At 36.9% G+C, this 12915-nt stretch overlaps 1 protein-coding gene across 1 annotated transcript in view; it reads right to left on the bottom strand.

Moving 5' to 3' along the window:
- RSBN1 (round spermatid basic protein 1) overlaps positions 1-12862 on the bottom strand; it is a 45399-nt gene extending 32537 nt beyond the window's left edge. The window contains exons 1-2 of the mRNA XM_041755886.1: positions 12157-12862; positions 128-801 (exon numbers count right to left, since the gene is read on the bottom strand). Of these exons, the coding sequence (XP_041611820.1) occupies positions 128-801; positions 12157-12862 (1380 nt within the window). The remainder of the gene's footprint in view (positions 1-127; positions 802-12156) is intronic.
- Positions 12863-12915: the final 53 nt, after the last annotated feature.

Here is a 12915-nt window from a genome sequence, read left to right as displayed (position 1 = left end):
TTTTAATCACCTTTACCACTATGAATTTTTAACAAAAGTGTGCTGGTATGTGCAAATGAAACAGAATGACATTAATACTGTCAAGAAGCTATATTTACTAAACAATTTAACAATGGTTTTATCTTACCTGAGTGTGAAAATTTGAAATGGTGGTTGTTTCGATATCTTTCTTGCCCAGAATCTCCATTTTCACAGGAGTGTTGGGGAAATTAAAAGCAAAGTAGTCCAAGAAGTCTGGGAGATAAGCAGCCGCTCCATGCACTATTGCTAAAGCATAGTAAGCAGCATTTTTCTCATTTTCACTGAATGTCAAAGCAAGAAACTCCTCAGAAAATCTCTCCATCTCCATTGGAGACAAAAATGAGAGTTCATCCATGTAAGCATGAAGGACAAGTGCACCACCATTGGACTGGTGTTCCTCATGAATAAAGTTGCTAAACTTAGTACCTGTTTTTAAGAAATTTCTACGAATAGAATGTTCCTGGTGAGTCATAAAAGGTGTTTGTACTCCCTGGGGTACCCGATATTCTTGCATGCCCAAATTTAATCGGCACAGCTGTTCATCTTTCAGATACCTGAAGGACTCTTTATTAACTCCTGAAGTGCTATTTATTTGTCCTTGGGTGAGGATTTCCTTACTGATGCGGGTCAGGCCAGCACAGACGGTTTGTACTTCCTTATTGTACATTTTAAGGCGTCTTCCTCGCATATCTTCTCGGTGTTTCTTTTTCTTTTTCTTCTTTATTTTCTTCAAGACAAAATCATCAGCTCTCTGGGTTTTACCATTTTCATCTGGTGTTTCTGGCCACAATAATTAAAAAGAAGTTAGTTGCTGGGCCTAGGGTCAACATATAAACTTCTTACGGTACTTGATCTCAAATTAAATGGCTTATTCTCAGTTTCTCTGAATTTGCCATGACCACTTACATGTTTATAAAATGAATAAATAAGACAAAGATCTTAAAATACAATAATATTCTGAGTTGAAAACTATGCTAAACAGTAGATAATGGAAATGCAAGCATATAATTTAATACAACTTATAATCAAAAGTAAAGGAAATATCCAAGTAATTTCACATCTGCCATACTGTACGGAGTATCTATTCAGTAACCACTGTAAAATCTAAAGTGAAGCTTGTCATATTTTACTATGATACATACAGGTAAATCAAACAAAAGCAAATTAAGCTGTAAGACACCATTTTGCCTATCAAATTGGCATGACTTTTCTTTTTTTGGCATTCTCATATAGTGTTGCTGAAAGTATAAACTGGTACAAATTTCACAGAGAGCAATCTGGCACCCACCAAATTGGATATGTACACCAAAAGCCTTGAAAATCTTAATAATAAAAAAAATTAAAAAAAAAAAGAAAATCTTAATAATTATCAGACCCAGAAGTTCCACTGCCAAGTAAATATTACCTAAAAAATAACTGAAGATACACATAAATATCCATGATAGTTATTTAGGGACTCCTTTAAATGTCTATCCTAAGTAATAGGATGTTGATTAAATTCTGGCACTGATATACTGACAAAATACTACTCAGTCATTACAAGTTATATTATAAATGAAAAGAACTGATGAATTAAAAGGTTATAAAATGCTTACATTGCCAATCATTCAGAAAGCATTCTCTAACAATTGATCCCTACCCAATTTGGGTAGCTGCTCCTACCCTGTGAACTTAGCACTGTACTTCCCACAGAACCTAACCACATGCTGTATTATCACAGATCTAATTTTCTACCTTTCCTCTAGACTGTAAGCAATCTAAGGTCAGAAATAAACATATTACCTTTCTTTCCAGGGCATCTAATGTGTGTATAAACTGATCCCAAGTTTATAATATTAAACATACAAGCATTTATTAAGTACCCACTAGGTGCACCAGGGACATTTCTGGGCACTAGGGATATGGGGCTAAGGCAGACACAATCTGGACTTTACAATCTAGTTTGGCAAAAAAAGAAAAAAAAGGTTTCAGTAAACTACTCTAGATTCTGAGGAAACTTCTCTTTGGGAGGTAACATTTAGGTTGAGTCCTAAATGAGACAAGCCAGGCATGTTTTCTAGGGAAAAATATTCCAGAGGGAAAAGCAAAGGACCAAAAGAGAGGAAAAAAGTCTTAATGGTCTACAAATATTTTGTACATACACTAGGAAAAAAAGGTACCTGAAGGAATACATACCAAAGTGTTAATAATGGTAGTTATGTAGGCTGGTAGAATTATGAAGATCTAGATGTTTTCTTTTTTGCTTATTGTATTTTCTAATGTTTTACAATAAACACATACTATTTTTATAATTAAAAATTTACTTTTAATTTTTAAGGGATTATTATGGATTGACAAACCCAAAATAGAATAGTATCTTTCATTTACTAGTGTGAAAATGTATCTAGCAGGAAATCTTTAGGATTAAATATCAGGTATAGTCCTGACCAATCTTTCAAGTTTGCTCTGGTATTTACTGTATAGTATCTGTCTACCCAACAATAGTATTTCTGACATAATTCAAGCAATTCGGTGTTAAGACAAATACTCCAACTGATCCTATGACTACACCTAAGAACAAATTCAATAAAATTGACAGTAAAAAATTTACTTGGTATAAAATGCAAACATGAAGTTGCTGTGCTTTATACAGTCATTCCAAATCACCAAATATTGCCCAGTTATGAAAAACTTCTAAAGAAAATATTTAGAAGTACAAGTCAGACTTTAAAGTGTACAGATACCAAATTACTTTCATTCTGTTTAATATGTTTTTAAACAAAAAGAAAACCCTTCATTTGCAAACATCACTTGTAATTAAACTGAGATCATATAGCAAAATATACATGTAATCAGATTGCTTAAATTGGCAAGAGAAAAAGCAATCCATCTTTTATTCTACATACAAGTAAATCTTTGAGAATTTGTTAAAACACTTAGTAACAGTAGTTTATATTTCTTACCAACTAAAATTAATCTAAAAACATTTTCCACATTAGAAAATCAGTAATTTAGGCAATTCTCCCAAGCAACTAAATGTTAATGCCATTAAATACAAAGGTTAGACCAATTTTAAAAGTCATCTAATTACACTCTGCTAAACGTTTTAGCAATTTCACCGGAAAAAAAAAAGAAAAAAGAAAAAAAGAAACTATCTCTGAATAGATCTGTTATTTTAAGCTTCAGAGGAGGTATTTGGTATGCAGAAGATGAATTCTGACCTAGATCTGCCACTGAAATTAACACCAAGAAGGAGGTGCCTTGATTGTAACACATTTTCTATATTACTATCAACTTACCAATGGTATTTCTAACACGGCCAAGTCTCTGTGGGTTTTATTCCAAACTCATTTATATGAGAACCACTTAAATCATCCAACACAAGCCCATCAAAAAACCACGGTACAAAGAAATGAAAAGGGCCTTAAATTGATTATAATCTCATATTTCACCATGATAAAAGTTTAAAATATGAAATAAATGTCAATCTATCTCACTAATCCTGTTTTTCAAATTTTGATTCTTATCTAAGGTTGAATATGGAGAGCTCACCTGTGTTTACTGAGAAATTTGAGACTACTCGTGTCATAATAGCTAAATGAATTTCAATGAATAAACAAAATTTACTTTTGAATTATTGTGATGACAACCAACTGAATATGGCATTCATATACAAAGTTGTTAAGAGGTTATTACAGTAAGTTAGCCCTTGTTGCCCTATGAGATTATCAAGGTTGCCTTGCCTTGAATTAAAAACATTAATTAAAAATCAATGTCTTGGGATGCCTGGGTGGCTCAGCGGTTGAGCCTCTGCCTTGGGCTCAGGGCGTGATCCCAGAGTCCCACATCAGGATCCCCGCAGGGGGCCTACTTCTCCCTCTGCCTGTGTCTCTGCCTCTCTGTGTTTCTCATGAATAATAAAATCTTTTTAAAAAAAATCAATGTCTTTGCAGTAAATGTATCAAATCAGTATGTTGTACACTTTACACAATGTTATATGTCAATTATCTCAGTTAAAAAAACAAACAAACAAAGCCTAAAGTTTTCACAGCCTTTCCATTCCTGGTTGATTGTTCTAGCTTTCCAACAGAGAACATATTCAGGAAGTAACATTTTGAGTATTTCCCTATAGTGCAAAAGCTAATATTTACTGATATCAGTTCTTTTACAGAAAAAAAAGCCAAGCTACTCTATTATCTGTGATTAAGGAAAGCTTTCACATATCAAACTGTGAGAGCAAATATAAAGAGAAGCAAGTCTACAGAGGAAGATACATTTATCTGAAAGACAAATTGCTGTCTTAAAACAAAGGTCATTATAACTATAAATGCACAACACTATCAATAAAATCCTCATAAGACTGGGCAGCTGGGTGGCCGCTGGTTGAGCATCTGCCTTTGGCTCAGGTCATGATCCCAGGGTCCTGGGACTGAGTTCTGCACTGGGCTCCCCGTGGGGAGTCTGCTTTGCCTATGTCTCTGCTTCTCACTGTGTCTCTCATGAATAAATCTTAAAAAAAAAAATCCTAAGAGACCAAGTGTCTTAAAAAAAAAAAAAAAGACCAAGTGTCCAATGACTCATGAATGCATAAAGAATATATAATATATAAAATACACACACACACAGAGAAACAATGAAATATTACTCAGTAATCAAAAAGAATGAAATCTTGCCATTTACAATTATGTGGATGGAGCTACAGTGTATTATGCTAAATGAAGTAAATCAATCAGGGAAAGACAAATACCATATGATCTCACTCATGTGTGGAATTTAGGAAACAAATCAGATGAACATATGATATGTGAAGGGGAAAAAAGGAGAGGGAAGCAAACCATAAGACAATGATAGAGAACAAACTGAGGGTTGACAGAGGAAGTGGGTGGGTGATGGGCTAGATGAGTGATGGGTATTGAGGAGGGCACTTGTTATGATGAGCACCAGGTGTTCTATTTAAGCGATGAATCACTAAATTCTACACCTGAAACCAAAATAAAAATAAAAATAAAATCCTCAAATATGCTAATATTACCAACTATCTGATAGCATCATTTATTCAACATCACTATTGAAAGTTTTCATTAATGCAAAAAAATGACTTTCCTATTATAAAACTTACATTTATATCACCATTCTTACACTTGAATTGTAACTTAGAACTGAAAAAAATGTATTATCTTCAATTCTAAAAATCATGGTGGATAAACATTTTCAAAGCAAGTGCATTTTTTATATTTTACTAATCATAATAAAGAAAAAAGCTAAAGTTGTTTTCTGAAAATAAATTTTTTAGTCTTATTAGGTGTCCTTGCCATCCCATATAAGAACCTGACTAAAAAAAAGGTCACCATATGTTTATAAAACTGCCTTACTTTACCCCCATCCCTCTATATCACAATGTTTAAGAGTGGCTAGCGGAATTTGAATCCCTATCCTAGTACTTCCTCGCAGAGTATTACCTTTTGCAACTTCTTTGTATCTTGTTCCTTTTGGTAAAATGAGGGAAAGTAACAGTATCTCATAAAATGAGTGAGCAGAGTAAATGAAACAAAGCACATAAAGTACTTAAAATAGTCCTAGAACATAACAGATACTCAATACATGCTAACTACTGTTACCCCAAAATAGTTGGATTGTAGAGGCAGTAAAGAGTGCCATATAGCACAGGTGCTTTACAGTTAGATCTAGCGTATTGTCCCAGCCCAACTACTTACTGCTTTAAATTAATGAGCAGTTAATTTCCCAGAGGAAAGCTCAATAATCTCTTTAAACTTCTATTTTCTCATTTTAAGATGTTAATTCTAGTACCTACCTCACAGAACTATTGTAAGGATTAAATAAAACAATAAATATAAGGGCCTCATCACAGTACCAAACACACAGTAAGTGCTCACCATCGTATCATTTTTTTTCTTTTTTCCATCGTATCATTTTCACAATAATATTTGATACATTCCTTGAAATTATTGGCAATAACTCTGGGATATCAAAACAAAAGATAGAAATTATTGACCTAGAATACAATGTAGTATATTACAAGATAATCCCATAAAAAAGACAAAAATCTCTGAAAGAGGGAAGAAAATTATTATTCACCAAGGGTCTACTAGATATGATACATGCAATGTCATTTTAATCCTCAAACCAGTGAGGTAGATTTGCAAGTCCATTTTATAGAGAAGAAAACAGCTTGAAATAAGATATGCTACTTACCATAGGTCACAATACTAGTAGATGACAACCAATATTCACTCATCTTGTCTGATTCCAAAACTCAAATTCTTCCCATGCATTATTACACTACACTCTTGAGATGATAAACTAAAATTATCTGGTTACAATTAAGGGACTTGAGAAGGAGGAGGACGACCTAGAAGAATCTCCATTAAGGGGAGCATTACTTCATTCAACAAATATTTTACTGAGTGCCCATTACATGATCACAAATTTGGCATTATTTAGATTATGCAAAAATTTCATGCCCTAAAGCCCTTTCCCGCCCCCCTCTGGGTAGGTAAGGAAAGTATCATTCCCCTAAGTTTTTGCTCTGATAAATGAGATGATCTGTTTATTTCAGTCTCTGTATAATCCCCAAATAATTCCTTACTCCTATCACCAAATAGAATTTGGATTTTAAGTTCCTGCCAATAGCTTTCTGACATCACAAAAAATTTCAATTAGTTGTCTAAGGGACACTCCCTGTGATAGAAATTGGGCAGTTGGTCAATGATAAAAAATGTGAGAAAGGAAGGCTGATTCACAAGTAAATATAAAAGAACAATCCTGTCATGTAATGATACTACAGAAAAGAGCTAGGGAAATGGACTTCCCCCTTTCCTTTTTTCTATAAAATATTAAAATATTACTAAAATTACAAATTTTCTAAGCAAGAATAATTTAAAAATAATTTTGGAGCAAATATGTCGTCCTATGCTTTTAATAAGCAATAAAGGGAGAGAAAAAAATAAGATTTCAAAATATACAGGTAATACATTATCAGTTTGAGACTCAAGCTTGTTACTTATAAGAAATAAAAAAAATATTTAAATATCTCTTTACTTAGTTAACAATCCAATTGTACTTAGAGAAAAATGAAAAGCAAAGTGGACCACAAGTCAAAAAAACTGGGTCCTAGATTCAGTTCTATCACTTACTAGAAGATCTTAAGCATGTCACTTTATCTCTTCAAAACTCATTTTAGTTCCCATTTTAGAGATGAGAAATTTTTGTTTCAACTATTTATGAGCAACTCCAAACATCTAGAATCTGAAATTTATGATTAACTTATACCTGAAGCTGGATTTAGTACCATTAGGCTGGTGTGAAGGAACATGTCTTTCAGCTGAATGACCTCAGAAATTGGCAAACTTTTTCTATAAAGATCTAGATAGTAAAAAAAAAATCTAGATAGTAGTAAACTTAGTGGCCCACATGATGCTATCTCAACTACTCTACTGTTGTAGCATGAAAACTACCACAGACAATACATTTAAAGGAGTGATGTTCCAATTAAACGTTATTTCTGGACACCAAATTTAAATTTCTTACAATTTTCACATGTCATGAGGTTTTCTTCAGCCACTTAAAATGTAAAGACCATCCTTATTTAACAAGTCATACAAAAACAGGCAGTGGAACAGATTTTTTACATGTGTAGGAGTAATCCAATGGAGAAAGAAAAGTCTTCAACAAAGATGCTGGAACAAGTGGATATCCACAGGCAAAAAAACATGAACCTTGACCTAAAACACCTCACACCTTACACAAAATTAACTCAAATGAATCAGAGTTTAAATGTAAAAGGTAAAATTGTAAAACTTTTAGGAAAAAAAAAAAGAGAGAGAGAGAGAGAAAACCTTTGGGACCTAAGCTCTGAGACCTTAGCTATGACACCAAAAGCACAATCCATAAAAGAATAAAGAAAAAAAAATTAAATATTAGACCTCAACAAAATTTGTAACTTTTGCTCTGTGAAAGACCCTGTTAAAAGGAAGGAAACAGGGATCCCTGGGTGGTGCAGCGGTTTGGCGCCTGCCTTTGGCCCAGGGCGCGATCCTGGAGACCCGGGATCGAATCCCACGTCGGGCTCCCGGTGCATGGAGCCTGCTTCTCCCTCTACCTGTGTCTCTGCCTCTCTCTCTCTCTCTCTGTATGACTCTCATAAAAAAAAAAAAAAAAAAAAAAAAACTATATAAAACTCTAAAATACCATTTAAGATTTCACTAGCATATAATCCCAAACAGAAAAATTAAAACTGGTTGACCTCCTTTAAAAAAAAAAAAAAAAAAGAAAAAAAAATAAATAAAATAAAAGGAAGGAAACACAAATAACAAAAGTGGGAGGAAATATTTACAGACTAAATATCTGACAAAGGACCCACACCTGTAATATACAAACATTTGTCAAAACAGGATAGTAGGGATCCCTAGGTGGCCCACACAGACCTGAATATGAACGTTCATAGAAACTTTATTCAAACTGGAAAACAGTCAAAATGTTCTTCTGTAGGTGAATGGTTAAACTGTGGTGTATGCATACCATAGAATACTACTCAGCAATGAAAAGGCATGAGCTATTGATACATACAACTTGAATGGATCTCAAGGACATCAGGATAAGCGATAAGCCTTGAAAGATCACATACTATATTATTCCATTTATAACATTCTCAAAATGATGAAATTACAGAGTTAGAGAACAGATTGGTGGTTGCTAGAGGTTAGGAAAGGTGGGGAGATACAGGAGGTATTTAAGACTTTCAAGGGATTAGCACAAGGGGGATCTTTGTGGTAATGGAATGGTTGTGGATTTTGATTGCAATGGTGGTTAAACGGGAGATAAAATGGCACAGAATTACACCCATACATTGCACCAATGTCAATTTCCTGGTGTAGATATTATACAATAGTTACGTAAGATCTAACCATTGGGAAAAACTAATGAAGGGTAAAAAACTTCTCTGCACTATGTTTGCAATTTTCTGTGAATATATAATTATCTCAAAATAAAAAGTTAAAATGGTTTCTGAAAATCTGAGAATAAGGGAGGGAAGACATAACTCTGTACATAACAAGGGTCTAGCAACTCTCCTTATTTAGAGTTGTTTCAAGGACAAAGCATGATAAAAATAACAAAAGGCAGTTTTTAAAGTGCCTAATATCAGCCAGACACTCTTCTAATACTTTCCACATATTGCCACATTTAATCCACATAATAACCTTGTAAAACAAATACTACAACTTCATTGTAAAGACAGGAAAACTGAAGCTGAAAAAGGTTAAAGTAATTTGCCCATGATCAAAGAATAACTAGTAGAGCCACAGGTTAAACTTAAGCTTCCAAAAGCATGGAATTTTGATTCCAAAGGCATGCCTCCTGCACACGACTGTAACAAGTATAAAGATGTTCAGTGAAAAAAGTAAAGATATCCATCAAAATGAGTGCAAAAGCCTGGATGAAACAAGGTTAAGCCAGTTTGTTTCCAGTAGGGTTCTGAGAACTTTTAAAATGTCATTATCTGTTATGTATCTAGAAGGCTACAGTATACAGTTTTCCCCCAGTATATACCATCAGGGAGTCCTTTCCCTGCAGAATACAGCATCCAACAGTCCCTCACTCAAATGTTAAAATTGTTTAAATTAGACTTATGATGATCCTTCTGCAGCCCGGGTGGCTCAGCGGTTTAGCGCCGCCTTCAGTCTAGGGCGTGGTCCTGGAGTCCCGGGATCGAGTCACATCAAGTCCCAGGATCAAGTACCACATCAGGCTCCTTGCATGGAGCCTGCTTCTCCCTCTGCCTGTGTCTCTGCCTCTGTGTGTGTGTGTGTGTGTGTCTATGAATAAGTAAATAAAATCTTTAAAAAAATCCATATAAATATTGAATCACTATGTTGTATAACCTGAAACTAGTAACATTATATGTCTATGTGTTTCAATTAACAAAAAAATAAAAAATAAAAAATAAAAAGGGTAACATGTTGAAATTACCTGATCTCAATCCACTTTGTCACATATTGACAGACTAAAATGCTTCAAGCAGTGCTGTCCAATATGGCAGCCACTAGCCCAAAGAAACTATTATAAATTAACCAGAATTAAATAAAATTAAAAATTTAGTTCCTCAATCACACCAGCCACATTTAAGTCTTCACAACTTATTTCAAGTGCTATATATGACCCATGCTACCATATTGGACAGCACAAACATAGATTTCCATCACTGCAGAAAGTTCAGTCAGACAACACTGAGTTAAAGATGTGATTATGTTTGTTAAAGAACATGAGGCCTCTGCAATCCTCAGAGGAGCACACTGTTGTTCATTATACGTGTAACTGCCACTACCCCACCATAGAACAGGGGCTAGGTCAGAAATTTTTGATGGGCCTAGTTACTGCCATTCTGATGCCAAGGCATGGGGAAGGGATAAGCAAAGAAGGAGGGAAAGTAAATAGCGCATTTATATATATACATATATATAAAAGAAAGGAACAACAAGCAGCTGGGGAAGGACGCTTGAACTGGGATTTAAGGATCTGGGTTCTACTCCCAGTTATACCAATGATTAAAAGATTTTTTTTAATGTTTGTACTTTGTACTAATTAACTGTGATTTAATTAGACAAGTCTCTTCACTACTTTGGGCTTGGGTTTCCTCTTCCACAACACAAATTTAAATTGGTTGATCTCCAAGATTCCCTCTAATTCTGTACAGTTAAAACACACACATGAAATGAGAAGACGAGAAATAAAAGAGCAAGATCAGGGCGTAGTGGTGGTGGAAATTGGCAGTCCTGTCGGATGGACACAAGTTTTATTCCTAATAACATCTGGATACCACCAAAGCAAGAAAGATTTCATCCAATAAATATTTACTGAGCAATTATTTGCAACAAACTGTACCATTTGGAAGTAGCACCACACACACACGAAAAAAACCTGATTAAGTCAAGACCCATATATGGAAGGAATCCAAGATTCCCAAAACTTTAGATTGAAAGACATGTAATAACCCAGCTGGCCGAATACTAAGAAACACTAAGATACTTATATCTTAAAATCTTCTAGAGTAAATACAACAAATTATATAAAACCATATAAAAACAAATTATATAAAATCATATAAAATCATATAAAAACATATAAAAACAAATTATATAAAATCATATAAAAACCCATAGTATAGTGGGTTATAACAAATTATATAAAATCATATAAAAACCCATAGTATAATAAAAATTCATTACCTTCCCCCTCCTTTACAGAGAATACAAATAAATGCTACATGTATTTAGGAACAGGAAGACTTCAATTTTGGTAAACTTAATTTCTCCAGATCTCATTTAATTGGGTAGTCCTACGTTTTCTGGGTTCAGTATTCATGAGTTTAGTGATGGTTACTGGAATTAAATAAATTCTCAATTTTTTGGTGCCCAGAAAGAATAAATTGCAGCTGATATTCTTGCTTCTAACTATCCACCGCTGTACATTTCCCACTTTTCAAAGGCATGGTTAGTCCGATTTCCTAGGACCAAAAGGAACAGAAACCCTCTTCCCAGAATTAAGATTTAATATAAAAATTAAAAACGATTTCACCTCCGGATAAAAAAGAACCACTACAAGCTACGTTTGATATTTTACCTGGCAAAAGCTAAAGCAACCTGTGAGTCGAGCAACCTCTGTAAGAATTCAAACTCATGAAAAGCCCCAAACCATACCCATGAATATTTCGGACTAGGAGAGCTACTATTACAGATTTCCACAAAAGACAACAAGAAGAAAGGATTTTAGCGACAAATCTTTACTTTAGAAAAGCGGTTTTATAATACCCCAGCAACTAATCCCTCGCCAAGGACCGCGCGGCGCGGAAACCCTGGCGAATTTGAAAACAAACGTTGGTAAAGGCTCGGGGTGAAGGGCGGGGGCGGGGGGGGGAGCCTGGTACAGGGGGTTAGTAACTGACAGCTCGGCCTCGAAACGAGAAGCCTCAAGTAGGTCAGGCTGTGTCAACGGTCTGAAATGCAGAGTCCACCCCAGTGGGCTTAGGGGAGTAGAGCAGCAGGAGGTAAGCGGGGGTTTGGCGTCTTTCAGCGCTAAAGGGGCGGGATATGAGAACTGAGAGACCCAGAGCCCAAGCTCGGGCAGTTCGCCTGCTCTCACCTCTCTTGGGGGCCTTGATCAGAGGCACCCCTCCGGTCCGCTCGCCGTTTTCCTGCTTGTCCTTGTGCTTGAGATCGCCCGGAACGCAGGAGCTGGGGTCACCATCGGAGCTGCGGTGGTGATGGTGCTTGTGCCGCTCCTTGTGGCCCTTATGCTTGGGCCCGGCCGCGCTCACCGTCAGGGGAGAGAAGGTGAAGAGGGCCGAGGTGCCTGGGGCCGGGAGCGGGGCAGCGACAGCGGGCCCGGCGGGTGCCAGCGAAGGTGGAGGCGGAGGCGGCAGGAGCAGAGGCTCAACAGGGCCCGGGACGGTTGGGGCTGCATTCGTTGGCGGCAGCGGCCCGGGATGTTGGCGGCTGCGACGCCGCCGGTGAGGGGGAGCAAGAGGGGGGTCCTGGCTCGGCCGCCCCCGCTTCTCCTGAGACCCCCCGCTGCTCGCTCGGCGCTGCCGTTTCACTCCCCGCGGCGAGACCCCGGCATGGGGTTTCTCCTTCCCTTCTTTGTCCGGCTCCTCCTGCGCCGCCACCGCCCGTACTACGCGCACCGCTCCGACCTGCGCAGCCATTTCACCCACAAACACACATTTAAATGGCCCGACCGCCCCCCCGTCCGCGTATCGCGCAAGCGCCGCCCGCGCACGGCCCGCTGGGCATTGGAGTCTCTCCCCCGCCCTCCACTTGTCGGAGGCTCTTCCTCCGGAGCCAAACATGCCGGAAGCGGCAGTTCTCAGCGCTTCTCCGCAGGCCTCGCCGAGCGAGCCCT

The sequence above is a fragment of the Vulpes lagopus genome, chromosome 5, assembly GCF_018345385.1.
Source record: "Vulpes lagopus strain Blue_001 chromosome 5, ASM1834538v1, whole genome shotgun sequence".
NCBI classification, from domain to species: Eukaryota; Metazoa; Chordata; class Mammalia; order Carnivora; family Canidae; genus Vulpes; species Vulpes lagopus.
This window is presented reverse-complemented; position numbering and strand designations above follow the sequence as displayed.